This window comes from Sycon ciliatum, chromosome 1 (genome assembly GCF_964019385.1).
Source record: "Sycon ciliatum chromosome 1, ocSycCili1.1, whole genome shotgun sequence".
Taxonomy (NCBI): Eukaryota; Metazoa; Porifera; class Calcarea; order Leucosolenida; family Sycettidae; genus Sycon; species Sycon ciliatum.
Window position 1 is genome coordinate 51,137,683 of NC_088643.1, and position 18,593 is coordinate 51,156,275.

The following is an 18,593-nucleotide window of genomic DNA, read 5'->3' on the forward strand; positions in this document are numbered from 1 at the left end:
CAGTCAAACGACCCTGGATAAGGAGACCACCTGTGTGGCTGAGCACGGAGACTAGATCTGCAAGGTCCCTTGAGCTGTCGCCTTAGGCAGGTTTCAATGTATCAGGAAATGGCATTCTTGTTACACAATGCGGCAAATGGCATTGAGGTAGAATAGATACCAGCATAGCATCCATCCAGGAGACCATAATCCCACCTCGTGTTTACCGGGCACGCCGCCAGCAACTCCCTGCTCTCCGGCAACGTTCACTTTCAGCTGAACACTCTTCTTAGGTCGAAGGCCTGATGGCGTGCACGACACTACCTGCATGTGTAAACAGAGTGAGCAACATGGGACACGATGAAGAACATCAACAAGCCGACAATTAAACCTAAGCTATAGGATGCCTCACACATCAGCTACTTTGAACACTTAGAAGTCTATAATTTAGAAGCACGGGAAGTGTATGTTCGGTCTAATGCATGCAGCCCGATAATTAAATTCACTGGGCTTCTGCAGTTATAATGTCATTGCCCTCATTGCACTGCATCAATGTTCTCTCACTATCATCATCAATGTTCTCCCACTATACATTTTTTGTGTATCTGTCGACGCAAGTTTTGGGCATGGGGATGCAAGCTTAGCACCCTTGCTCAGTCTTGGGTCAAACTGTTACTGAATGCAACTCGGATCAGCCTGGATGCAGGTCAGAAACTGCCTAGGAAAGACCTGCTGCACTACTACCCTCCTGTGAACTGTCTCAATTCCCTCTGCGCAAACGGGATAAAACAAAGCTGGTCATAGGCAAGTGCTTCTGTCCGCAGCTAGCCGTTTGTACAATGATGTTACGAGGATTGTCGCCTCAGGCTCAGGATTTGAATCGCGAATTGGTTGACCCGAGGACTTTTCTGTGTAGTTTCAGCGCCGTCCAAAGAGGCCAAGCTCTGGCTAGCAGAGCTTGGATGGTTCCTTTTGCAAAGCGTTCTTGCTATGGCGCAGTTCCTGTAACAACACGAAGCAGTGTGAGTGATCAGGTTGTTACAAGTCCAGTTTCGGAGCTCACTGACACTCCGCTAGATGTGGCCATGGTGTCATCTGCCCCTCCCCCGGGCCAAATCCTGGATACCCCACTGCATGAAGCTCATTACCAAGCATTTCGCTGCACGAAGCAAACTTCACAGGATGTGGAACAAAAATCACGCTAAAAGTGAGCTGCAGCTGCAAGCCCAACATTGCAGCCATCAGCAAGGGCCACAACAAGCGAGTAAGCGTGTCCTACTAACACGCTACCCTATAACCATGGTGACTGCCACTTAAAACGAACAAGTACAGCAATACAAGAACCCGGGCAGGTGGTTGGGAAATGACTTACTGAGAGCATTTGGAGCCTGCTTGGATCACCACTTTCACTCGGAGATCCTTCACTGCTGTGTTCGGCTCTAGAGAAATGCTGAACAACACTGACACTCAAGTCCATGGGCAAAGCACCAGGTTGAACGGTTAGTCGAGTGCTGCCGTCTGAAACCACCCCTCCTTCATTGGCGTCCATGCGAGCTGTAGCCGTGCTAGCTTCCTCCTCCTCCTCGCACTGGACATGACACGAACAACATGCAGCATGTGACCGTTTTAACCCGTTTTACCGGTCGAACTCAGTGTATGCAAGGGGTGGTCACACATGCACATGTACATACAACCAGCTATAAATAATTTTAACTATGCGATGTACCGTATTTTCCGGAGCATAAGCGGCACTTTGAACGCTCAAAATTCACCCGAAAAATGGGGGTGAGGCTTATGCTCTGATGATCAAATTAACGGTGATAAATAGAGTAAAAAGTCGGCGTGGAGACAAGAAACCTATTATAGATAGAAATAATGTGTATGAACTCATACCACGACACCAGAGGGACAATTGTGTAAGGATTTCAACGTCGCTTTCATGTGAATAAATAGAGTAGATGTCTGTATTTTGTGGCAAAAAAATGGGGGTGCGGCTTATACTCCGGGAAACACGGTATGTACAGTAAAACCTGTCAAGCCTCAAGGTGACCATTTGGATAAGACGACCACCGGTCCCAGCAGACCACTGCAAGCAGCACCAAGGGATGCTATTTCCAGTCCAATGACACTGGATAAGGAGACCACCTGGTAACAGAAACCAGGTTTTGAACGGGTCCCTTGAGCGGTCGTTTTGCGCAGGTTTCACGGTATGCGTAAACCGCATGAAATCAAAATCAGTATGCCTGAACGCATCCATCAAACACAAATATGACTAGGTCCAGGCGAGGGTATGACCTGCTGTAGTCATGCTTGCTCGTTAAACCTTTGTACAGTGAAACATCAGTCGAAAGTACTACTCTGGAACTAACATACCTTTCTCTTTGCATTGGATATGAAATGCTATTTTTGAGCACCCTGGATGTCCTTTTCCAGTCATCTGTCCTTGGATATACATGTACTGCACCTCATCCATAAAGTACAGATACGGGTCCTTGAGGTGTATGTTGTACTGATGTTTCTTCCGAGGCATACAATCATGAGGTCTTTTCCCAGTGGCAAATTTGATTTGAAATAATTACCAGGATTCCGACTGCACTCACATATGTCCTGGCCTCTAAGTCAGCATCGGCATGTGACAATCTTCTGCTGCGAACGGAGAAATCTCTGGCTGGTTCCTCGTCAGACTCTTCGGAAAGGAATTTCTCGAGAAACTCCGCTTCGATGAATGAGCCCACGTTTTTGTTGGGTTAATGCAGTTAACCCTTGTTAGCGCTCATCACAGACTCCCACTGCTCATTTCCTCATGTCCCTTATACATAGGCATGTCCTTTTTTTACCTTTGGCACCTGCATACATGTGCAACGTATGCACTGCCGTACACGTCTGCAGGTGCACACTCATGCACTCACTGGGCTACCCGATACGCCTGCTACAGTTGTCGCCAAAAAAATCCGGCCAATGCCAAGTATACGCGTACATAGGTATGGTAGGTAGATCTACGCGGTACTTCATCGCGGGTTCATGCACTGGAGTGGCACATGCACTAGACTCTAGTCTAGCCTCGGCCACTGCCACTGCCACTGGACAGCATGCAGTGAACAGTCTGCGCCGCACTCTGCCTGCTGCAGTCGGGTTGAGCACTGCGCCGAGCCTGAGTGAGTGTAGTCGTGTAGAAGGCGACGGTTTCAAATAGGACATACCGGTAGGTTGCAAACCGGAACGGACTCAGTATTCACTTTCTCTCTTAGTATTTTGATTAGAAAACATATGTCACAGTGAGACTACGGTGTGTTATAACTTATACTCCGAGCCAAAATTTCATGGCTCTGCGATGGCCAGAAGCGCCACACCAAGCAGGTGAGTTTTTGACGTGTTGCTTCGCACTGTGACTTGAGTTTTACGACTTTCGAAAAATCAACTTCTTGCCGAAGGTAAACAGCGGCTCGCCTCTCGCCAATAAAGCACCGCATACCAATCAAAACTAATGGAGAAGCACACACAAGGCTTATTGTTACTCTGTACTGGCCGTCGTGGAGCGATAGCAATTACCTAATTTCAGACTAAGAGTGAATTTGACGTGCACTCTAAAACCTTTCCGATTTGGAACCACCTCTGATTTGAAGCGAAAAATTGGGCAACTTGGAGGCAATGGGTCAACACAAAGGAGTGGCTCAGTTCGATGGACTCTGGCCTCAGAGCAAACTTCAACATGCCAGTTTCCTTCCACAAACATATTTCGAGTGAACAATCAACGCTGATGATAGGTTTGCATGGTTTGGGCCTATACAAATTTGGCTGACCTGTCGAGCCGTTCCGGTATCGAACCGTCGCCTCTACATGGTGTATGCGGGCCTAGCCTGTCAGCATGTGAACAGTGAAGTAACTGCACTGCATGCAGACCCGGTCTACCACTACCACTATGAAGTATGATGCAGTGCATGCGGCCCAGTACAGCTACCGGTAGCTAGCATTGCATTTGGCCGGATTTTTTTGGCGACGACTGTACATGCAGCGTGCAGCACGCAGTTACCATATAAGGTACACAGGGCCGTGCGCCTGTCCCGGCTCCGGGTCACACTTACAGCTCAGCACGCATGCAGGTAAAAGGTTTCACAGAACTGTGCGCCCGTCCTGGCTCCGGTTTGCACTTACAGCTCAGCGATCAGAAAAAAAAAAATTATTACCGCAGTTTGGAGTGCTCAAACTGTTTAGTTGTTGTTTTCTGCTTCTTGCTCCGCAGTAGTGGTTGGCTTCTGAATTCTTTTTCCCACCATCCCACCCTTACCACTATCTTTAACTAGGACCTCACTACCAGTCCACTCTTTACAATAAACACCGGGTGCTGGCGCAACTCTTAACGGCAATGGTTTAACTCGTTCAATCACTCCGTGCTCTATGTTGAGCCAACACACGCGCTCTATGTTGAGCCACCATACGCGCTCTATGTTGAGCCACTCACCCTCTCGCGCTCTATGTTGAGCCACTCACTCTCTCGTGCTCTATGTTGAGCCTCTCTCTCTCTCTCTCTCTCTCTCTCTCTCTCTCTCTCTCTCTCTCTCTCTCTCTCTCTCTCTCTCTCTCTCTCATGCTCTATGTTGAGCTACATTGCCTCACTCGCAGCCAGCACCCGTATAACTCCAAACTCTGTGCCCTTTGTGTTGGTGTACTTCATAGCGGTGTAGCATCTGCATGTGCATGTGGGATGTGGGCTAACCATCAGTTTTGACGTCGAGGTATTTTTGCTATCGCGGACCTCGAGTGCACTTGTGTTGGGTGAACTCTGGCGCTTGCACAGTGCTTCCATTCCTTGGGATCTGGCGTAATGCGTCACAAATTCGTCAATTTCCTCGCCTTGATGATCGGTTGCCAGCGAATACGGGCTTGCACCATCCTATGCAACAGCCGAAAAGGTACATGCACATGCACATACATACACGCACCACACACATAACTATTAAAAATTTGTACACACACACACACATACACACACACACACACACACACACACACACACACAAATATACACACACACGTGCATAGAAAAACAAGGCAATCAGTCAAAGCTGTTGCCATTCCAGCACAAGGGCGTGAAAACACAACTGCAGTGAGAAAAACTGCATTGCACTCGGTAGGAGACTGTCCTCCTTACCAGAAGCAAGGGCAATGAGCAGGGAGACATGTACACTAGCTACCGTTACATGCAGCATTGCATGTACAGTAAAACCTGGCTTTTAAGCGACCACCCAGTGGTACGAGCAAAGGCGGTCTTGAAAAGCAGGTGGTCTTTAGAACAAGTTCACATACATTCAATGGTATACGGTGCCAGGGTCGTGCACATGCTCCATTCCATGCACCGTACTATCTCTAATATAAGCACGGTCCTTTATTTTTTCAATGTACCTCCGCCCCGTGCTATTAATGGAGACGTTCCTTTATTGGAGACTGTTCCATTATTATTTCAACCTCATTTCAGAGGCATGTTGCCATGCCAAATTCATGTCAGACACACACATTTCAGGGTTTTTTTCGCCGGTACAGATAATGAATTTACACAGTGTGCTTATAATGGAGACTGAGCACTTTATTTTTTGAATGCCGCCCCAAGGTGTTCTATTATTGGAGACGTGCTATTATTGGAGACTGTGCTTATATTGGAGATAATACGGTACTCACAAAAGTGCCAGACATCGAATAATGTCTTAGATCCTTCATGCGTATATACATTAACAGGACCGTAGTTGTCCAGATGTGCAGTACACCTTTCAGTCACACGAAGCACCCACGAGTTTCCACATCTCACTGCAAGCGTATGCAGTGCACCCTGCACGGTCAATGGTGTATGCAGTGCACCCTGCACGGTCAATGGTGTATGCAGTGCACCCTGCACGGTCAATGGTGTATGCAGTGCACCCTGCACGGTCAATGGTGTATGCAGTGCACCCTGCACGGTCAATGGTGTATGCAGTGCACCCTGCACAGTCAATGGTGTATGCAGTGCACCCTGCACGGTCAATGGTGTATGCAGTGCACCCTGCACGGTCAATGGTGTACTGTAGAGGCAGAAAATTTCGTCGGTCAATAATTTCGTCCAACTCCAAAGAAAAGGAGTTCGTCCGGTTGAAAATTTCGTCCATAGATCATAAGAGTGTATAGAAACGCTGGACAAATCGATATTCGTCCTACATTTAATTTAGTCCAAAAGCTCCTTGGACGAAAAAGACGAAATTAAATTCCAGACGAATATTTCTGCTTATACAGTATGCAGTGCACCCTGCACGGTCAATGGTTACTTTCGCTGACTTCATGTACTCACTTTGCAGCCCTGTTGCAGTCAAGCATGCCAGCTATAGCGGGATTCACAGAAGCATTTTTGTGATGCGGTGCGCGATGCGACGGCCGGGAAACCGGAAAATCCCCAAATCGTACCCACCGTGCAGCTCACGCAACCGTCGCAACTGGCCCATCGCAAATTTGAGCTTGGCTAACTTTTCCGATGTGACACGCGATGCGATGTACGGTTTAGACCTTTTTTCAGCAAACCAGTTACCTCTCCGACCGAAATCAGCGCATCACAGTGAATGGAACTTTACCTGACCCTGAATCTGTGACGTCTGGAGTGCCCCAGGGTTCCATTTTAGGTCCCCTGCTCTTCCTCACATACGTTAATGATCTTCCCTATGCAATTCCCAATATTTCTTTGTTTGCGGATGATACCAGTCTCCTCACTTCCTCCTCATCTCACACCACCCTGTACCCCGAAGTCCAGACTTGCATCAACGACATTGTCCATTGGATGAAAACATGGTTCGTCAGGACAAATGTGGACAAAACAGAGCTTCTCTTTTTTCCTCCCCCCACAGGTCCGGTACCCATCTTCCACTTTCTCGACTATCCCGGCCACCCTATCTCTGTAGCACCCCGATATAAGCACCTTGGCATTGTCATAGACCCCGCCCTCTCCTGGTCTTACCTTGCTGACCATGTGTCCTCCCGAGTATGCCGATCCGTCGGTAGAATGAGCCTCTTCTCCTATTTGCCCTAACCGTTACGGGACGATAACGGGACCAGTTAATGACATGACAATGCGGTCTAACTACAATTCGAAGGAACAAAACAGTAAAAGGAGCCAGCCATCCAGAAAGCATGGAAAGGGATACTGTAAATATACAAATTTTCGGCAGCTATTTAATTTCGGCTATATTCGGCACCGACCCAAAACGCCTAAATTAAAACGCCGATGAAATCTTTCACAGCATCTGTCGCACTATCATGCCCTCTACCCCACGCCGAAAATAAATCGCCGCCGAAATGTCAAAAATCATGAAGTGCCGAAATTTTGCAGCGCCGAAATTTTGTATATTTACAGTACGGGAAAATAGAAGTGGAACATTACCGTACTGCGCAGTAGAGCGCAGGAGAACCGCGAGCGTGGGTACGTGACATATGCAACCAAAAGGGAAGTGTGAGCATGATTAAAGTACAGGGAGTTGCGATTTATGCTAATGTTCAAACTGACAGAACACAGCCAACTGACTTCTTCTGTGAACGGCATTTCGCGAGTTCGCGTGGCAAAAAAAGCAAGCTTCTGTGAATCCCGCTTGAGACAGTACTTGCGGTCACTGCATCTAGGTCAGATACAGCACTCGGTACACTAAGATTCGGTCGCTGGTCACACAGCGCAGATGGTTGCTGTTTCTGGTGCAGTTTCTATGCATAACTGCTGGTGAATAAGATTGTTGTTGAACAAATCCTTACCTGGTCTGTAGCAAACAGGTCTGCACCATGGCGTAATAGTAGCTTCAGTGCTTCCACTTGTCTGGAATGAAAAGAACAGTACAGAGACGAAGGAAGATAAGTTTCGTTGGAACAGAGGGCATGCCTATACAATTCTTTTGTGTACAGAAGGAAAATGTACTGTCCCTTCAGTTGTTTGGCATTAATCCCCGTGCTTTTATTAAGAATAATGTCTCTCTTTAGTACGTTTGATGAGTTAATGCTATTTTTCATCTTCATGCTGTGGTTGACCATTTGCGTGCACTGGTTGCACTAAACCTTTTACACTTGTAGCGTGATGTTTTATGTCCTTAATTTTTTTGCCTAACCAATTTCTGTTTTACACGAAAAAAGAGAAATAGGTCCAGCTTGGATTTGTCGTGACTCAAAGTTTCCTGCCACTGCAATCATCAGACGACTGATAACAAAACCCTAAGACTAATCCTTATGAAAAAGATCATGCGTGATACTTGGCGCTTAGACTGCCATTACTCTACGCGATCCACAAATGAAGGTCAATATCACACAGATGTTATGGATGATATGAGGGATAATGTTGGCACTGACGTATGCTAAACCAGTCATGGTTGTGATGGTTAAAGGTAATATTAGCACTGATATTTGGCAAAACCAGTGATGACTGTGCCGGGCATTGTTCTTGTGCTGCAGTTGCGACTGGCTGCTACTTGTTCTACTATGTCACGCTAGGTGCGAAGTTTTTTTAACTTAATACTGTAAAAGCCATATATATAATAACGAAGTGCTAACTCTAACGAGTTAACGAGGAGAAATCTGTCGTTAAAATAGAAATCATTACACAGAAATCGATACATATACTGTCCTATTGAGCGTTGAGAATAGGGGAGAATCGTTACCTTTAGTACACGTAAACCAGTCAATTTTGGGAAATCGTTATATTTGCGCCTCGTTAGAATAATGGCTTTTACAGTATTTGTTTCCATGGTGGCATTTTGACACTAGTTCGTTTCTTCTGTTCAGGCTCTTCGGGTTGTTGGCATTGTTCAATAGCTTCTTCTTCTTTGCCGGCAATTGCCAAACTTACTCCTTTGTAATTTCTGTTTTAGTCATTATCCTTTATTCCCCGCATGAGCCCATGATGAGAAGGGAACGAAAACGTTCGCTTCAGAAAATCTCTGTTCTTCTAGACCGGCGTCTAGACCGGGGGCGTGGATGACATATAGATGCAAGTACTACTTTAAAAGATGTTTGTTGTTTTTTGTACTTAACCAGCTACACAGGCATTTCTGCCTTCTCACCTAACCATACGGCCAGACTGTCAATAAGAGATGAAGAAGATGATGGACAGGATGTATTCTGTTTCGATGGATTGAGAAAATCAGCTCCTGCTCAAGTATGTCCACCGTCTCGACATGAAGCGCAGTCGCATCATCCATCCCACCAGTAGCCTGACCCCCCCCCCCTCCCCCCCCCCTTTTCTGTAGTACTAGAGAGGTTGCAAAGTTTCGTAGCGTACGGCGGATGAGGCAACCACAAAAATGGCCTCGGAAATCGGTTGCCAATCGGATTCGGAGGTTGCGCAAACGTTTTTCGGAGTACGGGAAACAGGTCTCGACAGTCAAAGGCATGCACGTGCTTTTTTTGTATTTTGGTATGACATGATCGGCATAGGCAGGGAATGAATTTCATGATAAGAACAAATGAGACAGTCCATAACATGTTTGTCTGAGTACTATACGCATGCAGCAGACATTCACAAAACCAGATTGCATTCAGCACTTGATGAGGGTTGAGCTACTCCAACTCTGCTTCAGGACTGGTGTCGTTGGAGAGACATGGTAGCCGAGCGAAGAATCACAAACCCCCATCTGCATGCAATCCATACCATGGTGATGGAGTATGGCTCGTTCCGTTTTTCACCGATTATCAATCCAAACAGTTTGTAGAATGGAGTTGCCGCCTTGCCCTGGCCTCCGGTAGCACTTAAAACGAGGGGACCGAAGGTTGCATGCTCCACCTTGCGAACACGCTCCTCATAGTGCCGACGCTTCTCACGCCCATGTTTTGCGTTCGAGGCGGGGATAGAGCGGATGGAGTTTGAGGGAGCATGAGGGTTGAACACCCGAATATCAAAGAAAGCATGCGCTAAGTGTAGAACAGTACACAGGTGTTGTACATTACTGCGTGCCACTACGCTGATTGCAACAAAAAGTAATTTTCGTGGTTCAGCTCTTCTTTGGATGTCGAAAGTTAGGCCACACTTTGTTTTTTCTATGTTTCTCGTCATCGCCCGCGTAGGTTTTCAGAAATTTCGGAAGAAAAAAAAGTTCATACTATGTACATGTATGTGCGCTGCACATGCTGCAGCAACTAGATGCGTCAATCAAAATCGTAAACGTTTGCAACACAGCAGCAAAGGAGCGCTCCTCGTCCGTTCTCTGCGATGAAGGCTGTCATGACGAAGCTTTCAGTCGTTCACTGCCTGAGCCTCGTGGGTCCCAGGAATACCGTAAGTCGGACGAGTTCCGTTGCAACTGGCGTCTGTGGAACGATGTGGTAGGCAGAAAATCCAAGCAATAGACGCATGGCAAGGAAAATATGAGCAGCATGGAGACAAGAGTTTGATAAGCGGACACAAGAACGTTGAAGTAACAAAATCAAAATTGTGACGAGTGGGAAACGTTTGTTGATGCGATAGCAGATAAATGTATGTTCTCTTCGCCATCTCGTAATCAAACTTTATGCTCTCATTGTTGCAGTTTGCCTGATATTCGTGGGCTGATGTGATAATGTAGTGCAATCATGTATGGGACTACATGTACATGTACATGATTGTACAATGTAGTACTGTATACATGGTATACGCAGTGTCTTGTATGAATCACGCATATGCATATACATGTACATTGTAAAATGTATACGTGGCAGTTTTCAGTAGAAATTGTTCTTGTTTTTTCCTTGGATTTTGTTTTTTTTCCGCCCGCCCGCGTACCTTTTGTTAAAATTTGCCGACGAGAAACATAGAAAAAACAAAGTGTGGCCTTAGCACTGAAAAATCATACAACTTTCGTTTGGCTAGGCCGTGACAGCCATACTTTGCGAATTTTCGTTATGCGCAACCTCTCTATTGTTTCCTGGATTTCACCTTGTACTTAGCCCTTGATGGATAATGCCGGCCGAAAACGTGGCAGAATTTCGGTACTTTATCTGGTACAGTAGGTTTCATGCATGTTTGGTATGTGGATAAAGAAATGGAGCAGAATTCAAGGAAGTGCGTACCATAAGGTTCAATAATAATCTTTGTTCCCGAAGCTATGCAAAAGACCGTTACTTTAGGAGCGTCTGGCGCTAGCCAGGGTCCACAGTGCTTTATTTCGGTGTGTGTTTGTGTGTGTGTGTGTGTGTATGTGTGTGTGTGTGTGTGTGTGTGTGTGTGTGTGTGTGTGTGTGTGTGTGTGTGTGTGTGTGTGTGTGTGTGTGTGTGTGTGTGTGTGTGTGTGTGTGTGTGTGTGTGTGTGTGTGTGTGTGTGTGGTAGGGTACGCCATGGCACGCTATCCCAAACGCGTCCCGTACCGTACCGTCAAAGGCAGCTGGCCAGCATATTCAAATAGGGCTTTCAACTGCAGGATCATAACGTGAAGCAACTTGGTAGAATGTGCATGTATGCAAAGTGTATCAAGAGAATGCATGCAGGGCGAGAGTGCGGGTTCGAATCCCATGTTATGTCTGCGTGGAAAAGAAAAAAAGGAAATAAACTAGGACCATAGCGTTATATTATAACTACTCGGTAGAACGTAGCTGGCTGGGAGTTAGACTTTTGAGTTATGCATGTATGTGTATTTGTGACCTAGAGTTTCTTTAAAAAAATTATTATAAAGCACTGCCGTGTTCAAGTAGGTGGATTCATTATTAGGTCCACCCACAGGTTCGCTCGTGCCGGATAGATTCAAGTAAGGGGATAGTGATAAGATGATGTAGAGCTAAATGATAAAAAGAATAGTTTCCAGCTATACATGTATACACTGGGTGTGACAAGGGTACAACAGGCTGCACGCAAGGCAGTGACTAATAGTCATGCTACATGTACGTGACAGTAACACTCAACAGTTCCATGCATCCGTGCATGCATTAATTCCGATTCTTTGCATTCGTTAATCTTCTGATGGTAGATGGTGTAGTCATGTAATTTCTCGAACTAGTCCTTTCATCTCACATGAGTCTATTCAATAAATACCAACCTCTCCGGGCCATCGAGAGAGAAAGAGAGGAGAGAGAGAGAGTATTCTCTCTCTCTCTCCCTCTCTCTCTCTCTCTCTCTCTCTATCCCTCTCCCTCTCCCTCTCCCTCTCCCTCTCCCTCTCCCTCTCCCTCTCCCTCTCCCTCTCCCTCTCCCTCTCTGTCTCTCTCTCTCCCTCTCTCTATCTCTTCCTCTCTCTCTTCTCTCTCCCTCCCTCCCTCCCTCTCTCTCTCTCTCTCTCTCTCTCTCTCTCTCTCTCTCTCTCTCTCTCTCTCTCTCTCTCTCTCTCTCTCTCTCTCTCTCTCTCTCTCTCTCTCTCGCCCTCTCTTTCTCTTTCTCTCTCTCTCTCTCTCTCTCTCTCTCTCTCTTTCTCTCTCTCTCTCTCTCTCTCTCTCTCTCTCTCTCTCTCTCTCTCTCCCGGGTTTATCTGTTTCACAAGGACATTTCGGTGGGCTTATACAAGAACATGGTCTTATACGCGGACACTGGCTTATGCACCCACACCAACATTGTGCTATTGAAAAGTAACAAGGAAGTGAGAAGTACAGTGCTGGCAACTGAAATCCGAACCCCTGAGCGTTGTTTGCGATGTGAGCGCACCGCTCAGGGGGTCGGATTCCAGTTGCCAGCATTGTACATTGCTGGAAATCCCTGTGCAAACAAAAAACACTCGATGATTGTGTTGAAATGCTTGTACAAAAACACCGAACATTTTCTCTCGTACTGGGCAGCTGGTGCACGCGAGTATCACATGTGCAGCGACGTAGCAGTTGGGCACTCGATGATTTCAGGTATGCATTGCAGTTGAAAATCAAGAATAAAAAAAAATTCTCTTTGGGGCACAGCCTTCGGTACCTAAAAAATGCATGATGTTACCGTGCATGCACCGGAAGTAGGCGGGCTCATAGCAACCTGGGAGAAATTTTGAATTTTTTGATGGGAGCGTGGCACGCATGTGAAACTCGCATGCACTAGCTGCCCAGACCTAGAGAACTTTCTGATCCAATCTGGGCCATCTCGCACTACTGTTGCAGTCCTTGCTGATTTGTTGTTGTGGAGAAGTTCTTCTTTCTCGTCATGTTGGGCTGTTGTTCAGCAAGTGACGCTTCGTGGCGGCTTCATTCGAGTTTCTGCGAGGGCAGGGATTATTCCCATGATTTCTCAGTGCTGGTAGAGTAGCGAAAAGGTATATGGAGGCGCTCTGTGTGTGCTTTCCTGCCACGAAGTTGGATTCGGCTAGTGCATGGTCATTGAAGAGTTCGAAATTTGAATATTTCCCCCAAGTGATTTTTAGTGGATAACTTTATTCAAGACCCCTTGTTGGCGCTTGGGGACATGTCGTACCAGACAATGGTGGTGGTCTACTCCCAATTTCAGGACGTAACCTCGCTGCTACAGGCCCTTGAAGATGGACTTTTTGATGGCCGCCATTGGACAGGCTGAATTGATCGATTTGTTCGAGGGATTCAGCAAGTCGCCAGTCGAAAGTTGGATGGGTAAACATTACTACTACCTCCGAAAAGTGAAACTTGGCGCGGTTTTTTTTACTGCGAAATATACGAAATAACTCACACTTCACAATCAAAACTAATGATTGACTCCCAAAAATACAACTTTGTATTGCTCAACAAGGACATTAGAGCCATCAGTTAGGCTGAGTCACTCTCCTCTGATTCAGAGATCGCAGTTTCTTCTGGAGAGGAATTGTCCCTGTTTTGCGACGAAAGTGCGACTAGAGCGGATTCAGTTGCAGCAAGTACCTCTGTTGTGATCGCTCTGGAAATCTCGATGTCGCTCCTCTGTGCTGTTCTTGAACCACGATGTCGAGGGTAGTAATTTACGCCACAACTATCTAGGTTGACGTGGTAAGAACTGTGCAACACCTCCACACACGCCTGGATTCCAACTTTTTTGTTGGGTATTCTCGCCAACTGTCCAAAATTGCCTGCAGCAATTCCTGGCGATTTCCCTTAGCCACCAGAGACGCATCGCTCTGGAGGCTATTGAAAGACGCCAGTATTGTTTGGCATCGACGTATGGACTCTGTGCTGGCTGAGTGACCAAGTGGAGAGAGAGAACTCCGTGGCTTTGCATTGAAAAGCGAAAGCACGACGATTCTCCTTCGCAGAATTGACTCGCGCACTGTTGTGCTGGTACACGAGACACTGGCCTGCCTCTGAGTCTGACTAAGTCTGAGCCATGTGCCGCTCACCAGCTCATCGCTTGGCTTCCTGCACCCGGTTGCAATGCATGGAGCTACAACTACAAGTAGGTCGTACCTCCGAGCCTTGTGAAATTGTGGTACCAACACAAAATCAAACAAACGCGCCAAGTTTCCCTTGTCGGAGGTAGTAGGTAACTTGGATTGGTGTGCGAACATAGTTGGTTTGGCTGCGCTGTGTTGTTGTGAGCAGCAGTGATCCCTCGTTTCGGTACCTTGTTTCAGTGCGTATTTTAGTCGATTTTTATATTTTGGCCAATATCCAAGGAAGGTCTCTGGACCAAACTGTCATAGTGGGTGAACAAGGTCCCGAAAGGAGCCAACTTTGAGCGAAATCGGGAATTTGGCCATGTCCGGTGATATTTGCTTGTTACAGACATTGACTCTTAAATGATTTTGCAGAGGCGGTGGCCTGTCAAGGGGATCAAGGGGGTCAAGGCGATGGCCTATCAACAGTCAAGGGGATCTCCTGATTCAATACAAATCATAGGATAGCGAAAAACTGGTCTAACCGACCACCCCATGGTGCAAGCAAAACGGCCGTTAAAGCCATGCAGGTAGTCTTTAGGGCAAGGTTGCATACATTCGCGGCATATCGGATCGTATACATACTTCAATGAAACATATCGACAGGTGTGGATCACTTGTCACTTGTATTGACTGCATGCCCAGCTTCCGAACCCACTTCAACCCTATGTTGCAGTAAAGCCTGCCGCCCAGGATAGCACTTTTGGCTAGTTTTGGTCGCTGTATGCTGGTCAGATATGGTACCTGGTGCACTAAAAGTCGGCCGCTCGTAACGCAACGCATGTGATCGCCATTCCCGGTGCAGTTTCTATGCAGAACTGTCCGCGCATTGAAAAACGGTCGTGCTCCTGCCATGAACAGTGTGCTAAAAGAAGGAGATGTCTGGAAATGTGTTCTGTATTTTTTCACGTGCTTTGTATTCTACAGCATCATTCAATACATTTCATTAACAAGTAGTATTTCCCAATCACACAATTATAGGCATGTACCATTGCATGAACTACTGGCAAACATGATGACTTTCAGTAGATAGTTACTCACCCGAACTCTGCTGCATCATGTGCTGGTGTTGTATCGGCATTGTCACATAGTCGTGCTAGAGCACCAGGCTCTGGGTGTGTGTCGAAGAACCAGAGCAGCAGCTGCATGTGGCCTTTGGCTGTACAACGAGTGGTGAAGTTCAGAACACGAATACCCAGACATACACACATACGCATATACACACACACACGCGCGCGCACGTGCGAGTGGCGTGCACACACAAACAAAAGCGAAAAGAAAAGAAAAACACACATGTACTTTGAAGTACACACACACACTGTGCTTGCTGTACTGTGCTTGCTTGGGATGACAGGTCACGTGAGTCTCCCCCGAAAAGGGGAGAAAGATTCAAAAGGAATCTCAGAAAGAGGACTCAATTGCCTATTGAACCTCCCACCGGCCGACACCCCCTGATATCCTCAAACTCTGGGTGGATTCGGAAATGATCGCGCTTATGGGCTCACCACACGGTGCGGAAAAGGGATTGACGGCATCAAGGTATCCGTCCCAGGATCCAACTGCATTCACACCTGTCCCCAGTCAAGGTAAGACTTGCTACTACAGTGCGTTTCATAATAGTTTGCAATCCTGGAGATCGCCCGGGGAGTTTGCCGTATTACCGTATCAGCTGCCTGGAAAAACTCGCTGTGAACTCAAAGATATATTCTGCGCAAAATCATGAAAGATGAATAGCTCACTCATGTACGTACATCTGGGACATGCTGCTTGATACACTTGGAAAGATGTTGAAGGGTCCTACCAACATACCGACTACCACACTGTCGGCATTCAAAGTTGCATATGAGATGACTCAATTGGTGGGCTGGTAGGACGTCCTTCAACATCGTGAGCAAACATATCAGGGTGAACACTTGTAACCACACTGGCCATAGAATTGGTCTTGTCTACTAATGATTTTACCACACGGCCAACTGTGTGGCCCTTTCCAGGTCAAGCATAAAAATACCCGGCAAGGAAGTGGTACGATTTGTTGTTTCTTAACAACCGGCGTAGTTGTTAAATATCGGTCTAGAAGCTGCTGAGAGTAACCATTTTTGGTAAACACAACTAGTAGGAAATTCGAGTTTTGGCTGCAGCTAAGGTGGTGAACAAATACGTTGGGCTCTCTGCACAAGGTTACGTACCAAGTTGACTTTATACTGCGAAGAACAAAATGAATCGTACTTGGTCCGCGTCATCAATATTGTCGCTTATCTTTCAGCTTGGTTTTTATGTCGCCAATGCTCCCTTGTCTGCTCGTTTCCTGTCACTTTGGTTGTTAAGTTAGTTTACTACTACTTGAAAGGTCCAGCCAGATTATGAGTGGATTGTCGAGAACAACCCGTGGGTGGTTCTGATTGATACCACACCGCATCAATCAGCATGGGAAGAGAGCGGGGAGAGAAGAAAATCGAGACATTGCTGAGAGACAACGACTATCCAGAACACGCTATTCATGCAGCCAAGGACCATGCAAGCACACCAAGATCACCGACTAGATAATGACAACAATCGAACACATCCATCATCAAACTGCCCTTTATCCGTGATTGCTTCGTTTGTACGGTCAGGTCATTTAGTAAGAATATGTGTGAACAGCCATCAAAAACAGGAACAAACCCATCCACGGCTCTTTCTCTTGCTAGCTGTGCTGCTGCGTGCATCCAACTGTTTTGCAATTTCTTGGTGAGATTTGAAATTTCTAAAGTTCCGCAGTCGTAGGAGATCCTGAGCCGTCACCATGAGCTCCGCGCCATCACTTTCCGATCTCCGCCAACTCAAAGTCGACGGAGCTTTCTTGCTCAGGCAATTTTAGAGCCCAGGTGAGCCGTCTTCATGAGCATTTGTCGGCCCAGGCAAGAAACCAAGCTTCTACGAGCCAGGTCGCAAAAAAGACCACGCGTCGGCGGGCTAGTCCTGCGTCAGCCCCGGTCACTCAAAGCCCCGCGGCCCCGACCCAGCCTGGCTCGTCGCCCGCGTTCACGTCGCAACAATCTGCAGAGATCTTCCGGGTCGTGCAAGATGCAGTGGCGTCCTGCATGACGTCATTGACAACATCGATGGGTCTGCAACCGGTGATACCTCCACATGCACAGCCAACAGTAGCAGCAGCAACAGCAGCACAGCGGGCTGGTCCAGTCTCTGTTGATGTTGTGGTGCCTGAGCCTGAATATGTCCAGCCTTCACTGGCTTCAGCACTAAGGCCAGACCAGGAGAGTCTCTTCCTGGACGGCGAATTTGCTCGCCCCGGAGCGTCCACCATTCATCCCATTGCCTGCCCTCAGCGACCATCTCACGGACAAGATTATCAAACGTGAGTACGTTGATTTTGGTAGGGTACTGGGAGAGCTGGCTTTTGATACGAGCATGGGTCTGGACGGTGGGTTCACCCTGCAGGGGACGGGGGACCACATCACCCTTGTGCCATCTACCATGTCGTCGTCATCCCGTCTAAAGAAAGTTGTAGACTTGACATCGTGGTTGGAGGCTTTCTCAGCCTTCGCCCAAGTAGCCCTCCACCACGACCCCGGCAGAGGTCCGGAATTATTCAAGTATCAAAGCACAATCGTGAAAGCGGCCGCACGCTATACATTCGGTGCGTGGTCCGGCTTCAACATGTCGTTCTGTGCAAGAGCTGCACGCAGCAAATCTAGCCTTGCCACCTCAGACCCAGAACTCTGGTCGGAGTGGTTTACAAACTCCACCCTGCCTCTCTGCCGTCACTGCAACCGGCAAGGTCACTTAGCAGTTCGCTGCCCCCGTGCCCGTAGCCTAGCTTCACTGTCTGAAGGGCCCACAGCCAAACGCCCCTTTCCGGCACAGCGGTCAGGGGCTACCGCTCAGCCAAACGCCCCAGCTATCTGCCGCGACTACAACCAAGGCTGCTGCCAACGCGCAGCCTGTCGCTACGGCCACCAGTGCAGCACATGCTTTGGCAGGCACCCCGCCAAGTCATGCCCAGGAAAGCCAGCCGCCACCAGCCGCGACCAATATCTCGCTTGGAGACTCGGTCACTCCAGTCACTCACCAGTAACTCTACACTCACCCACGACAATAGCACTCCTACACTCTACCCGGCTGCTCACATATCTCCTACACGCACCCTCGCTCACGAGCCAATCCGTTTGCACACGCCTGTAACCCCCATTAACGTTTCGTACCTGCATGACGCTTTGTGTAAGCATCCTGATCCGGCTTTTGCCTCATTCATAATACATTCTTTGTCTTATGGGTTCGATGTTGGGTTTGCTGGTCTCCGTACCTTCCGAGTCTCTCGTAATCTCAAATCAGCGATTGAGCACCCTGACATTGTCGATGCTGCCATCGGTCGTGAA

At 47.5% G+C, this 18,593-nt stretch overlaps 1 protein-coding gene across 1 annotated transcript in view; it reads right to left on the minus strand.

Annotated features, from left to right (window-relative positions):
* Positions 1 to 18,593, minus strand: part of LOC135830940 (uncharacterized) — a 62,256-nt gene that overhangs the window by 10,925 nt on the left and 32,738 nt on the right. Inside the window, exons 5-9 of the mRNA XM_065343166.1 lie at positions 15,259 to 15,376; positions 7,735 to 7,795; positions 4,694 to 4,870; positions 1,352 to 1,567; positions 196 to 303 (exon numbers count right to left, since the gene is read on the minus strand). Of these exons, the coding sequence (XP_065199238.1) occupies positions 196 to 303; positions 1,352 to 1,567; positions 4,694 to 4,870; positions 7,735 to 7,795; positions 15,259 to 15,376 (680 nt within the window). The remainder of the gene's footprint in view (positions 1 to 195; positions 304 to 1,351; positions 1,568 to 4,693; positions 4,871 to 7,734; positions 7,796 to 15,258; positions 15,377 to 18,593) is intronic.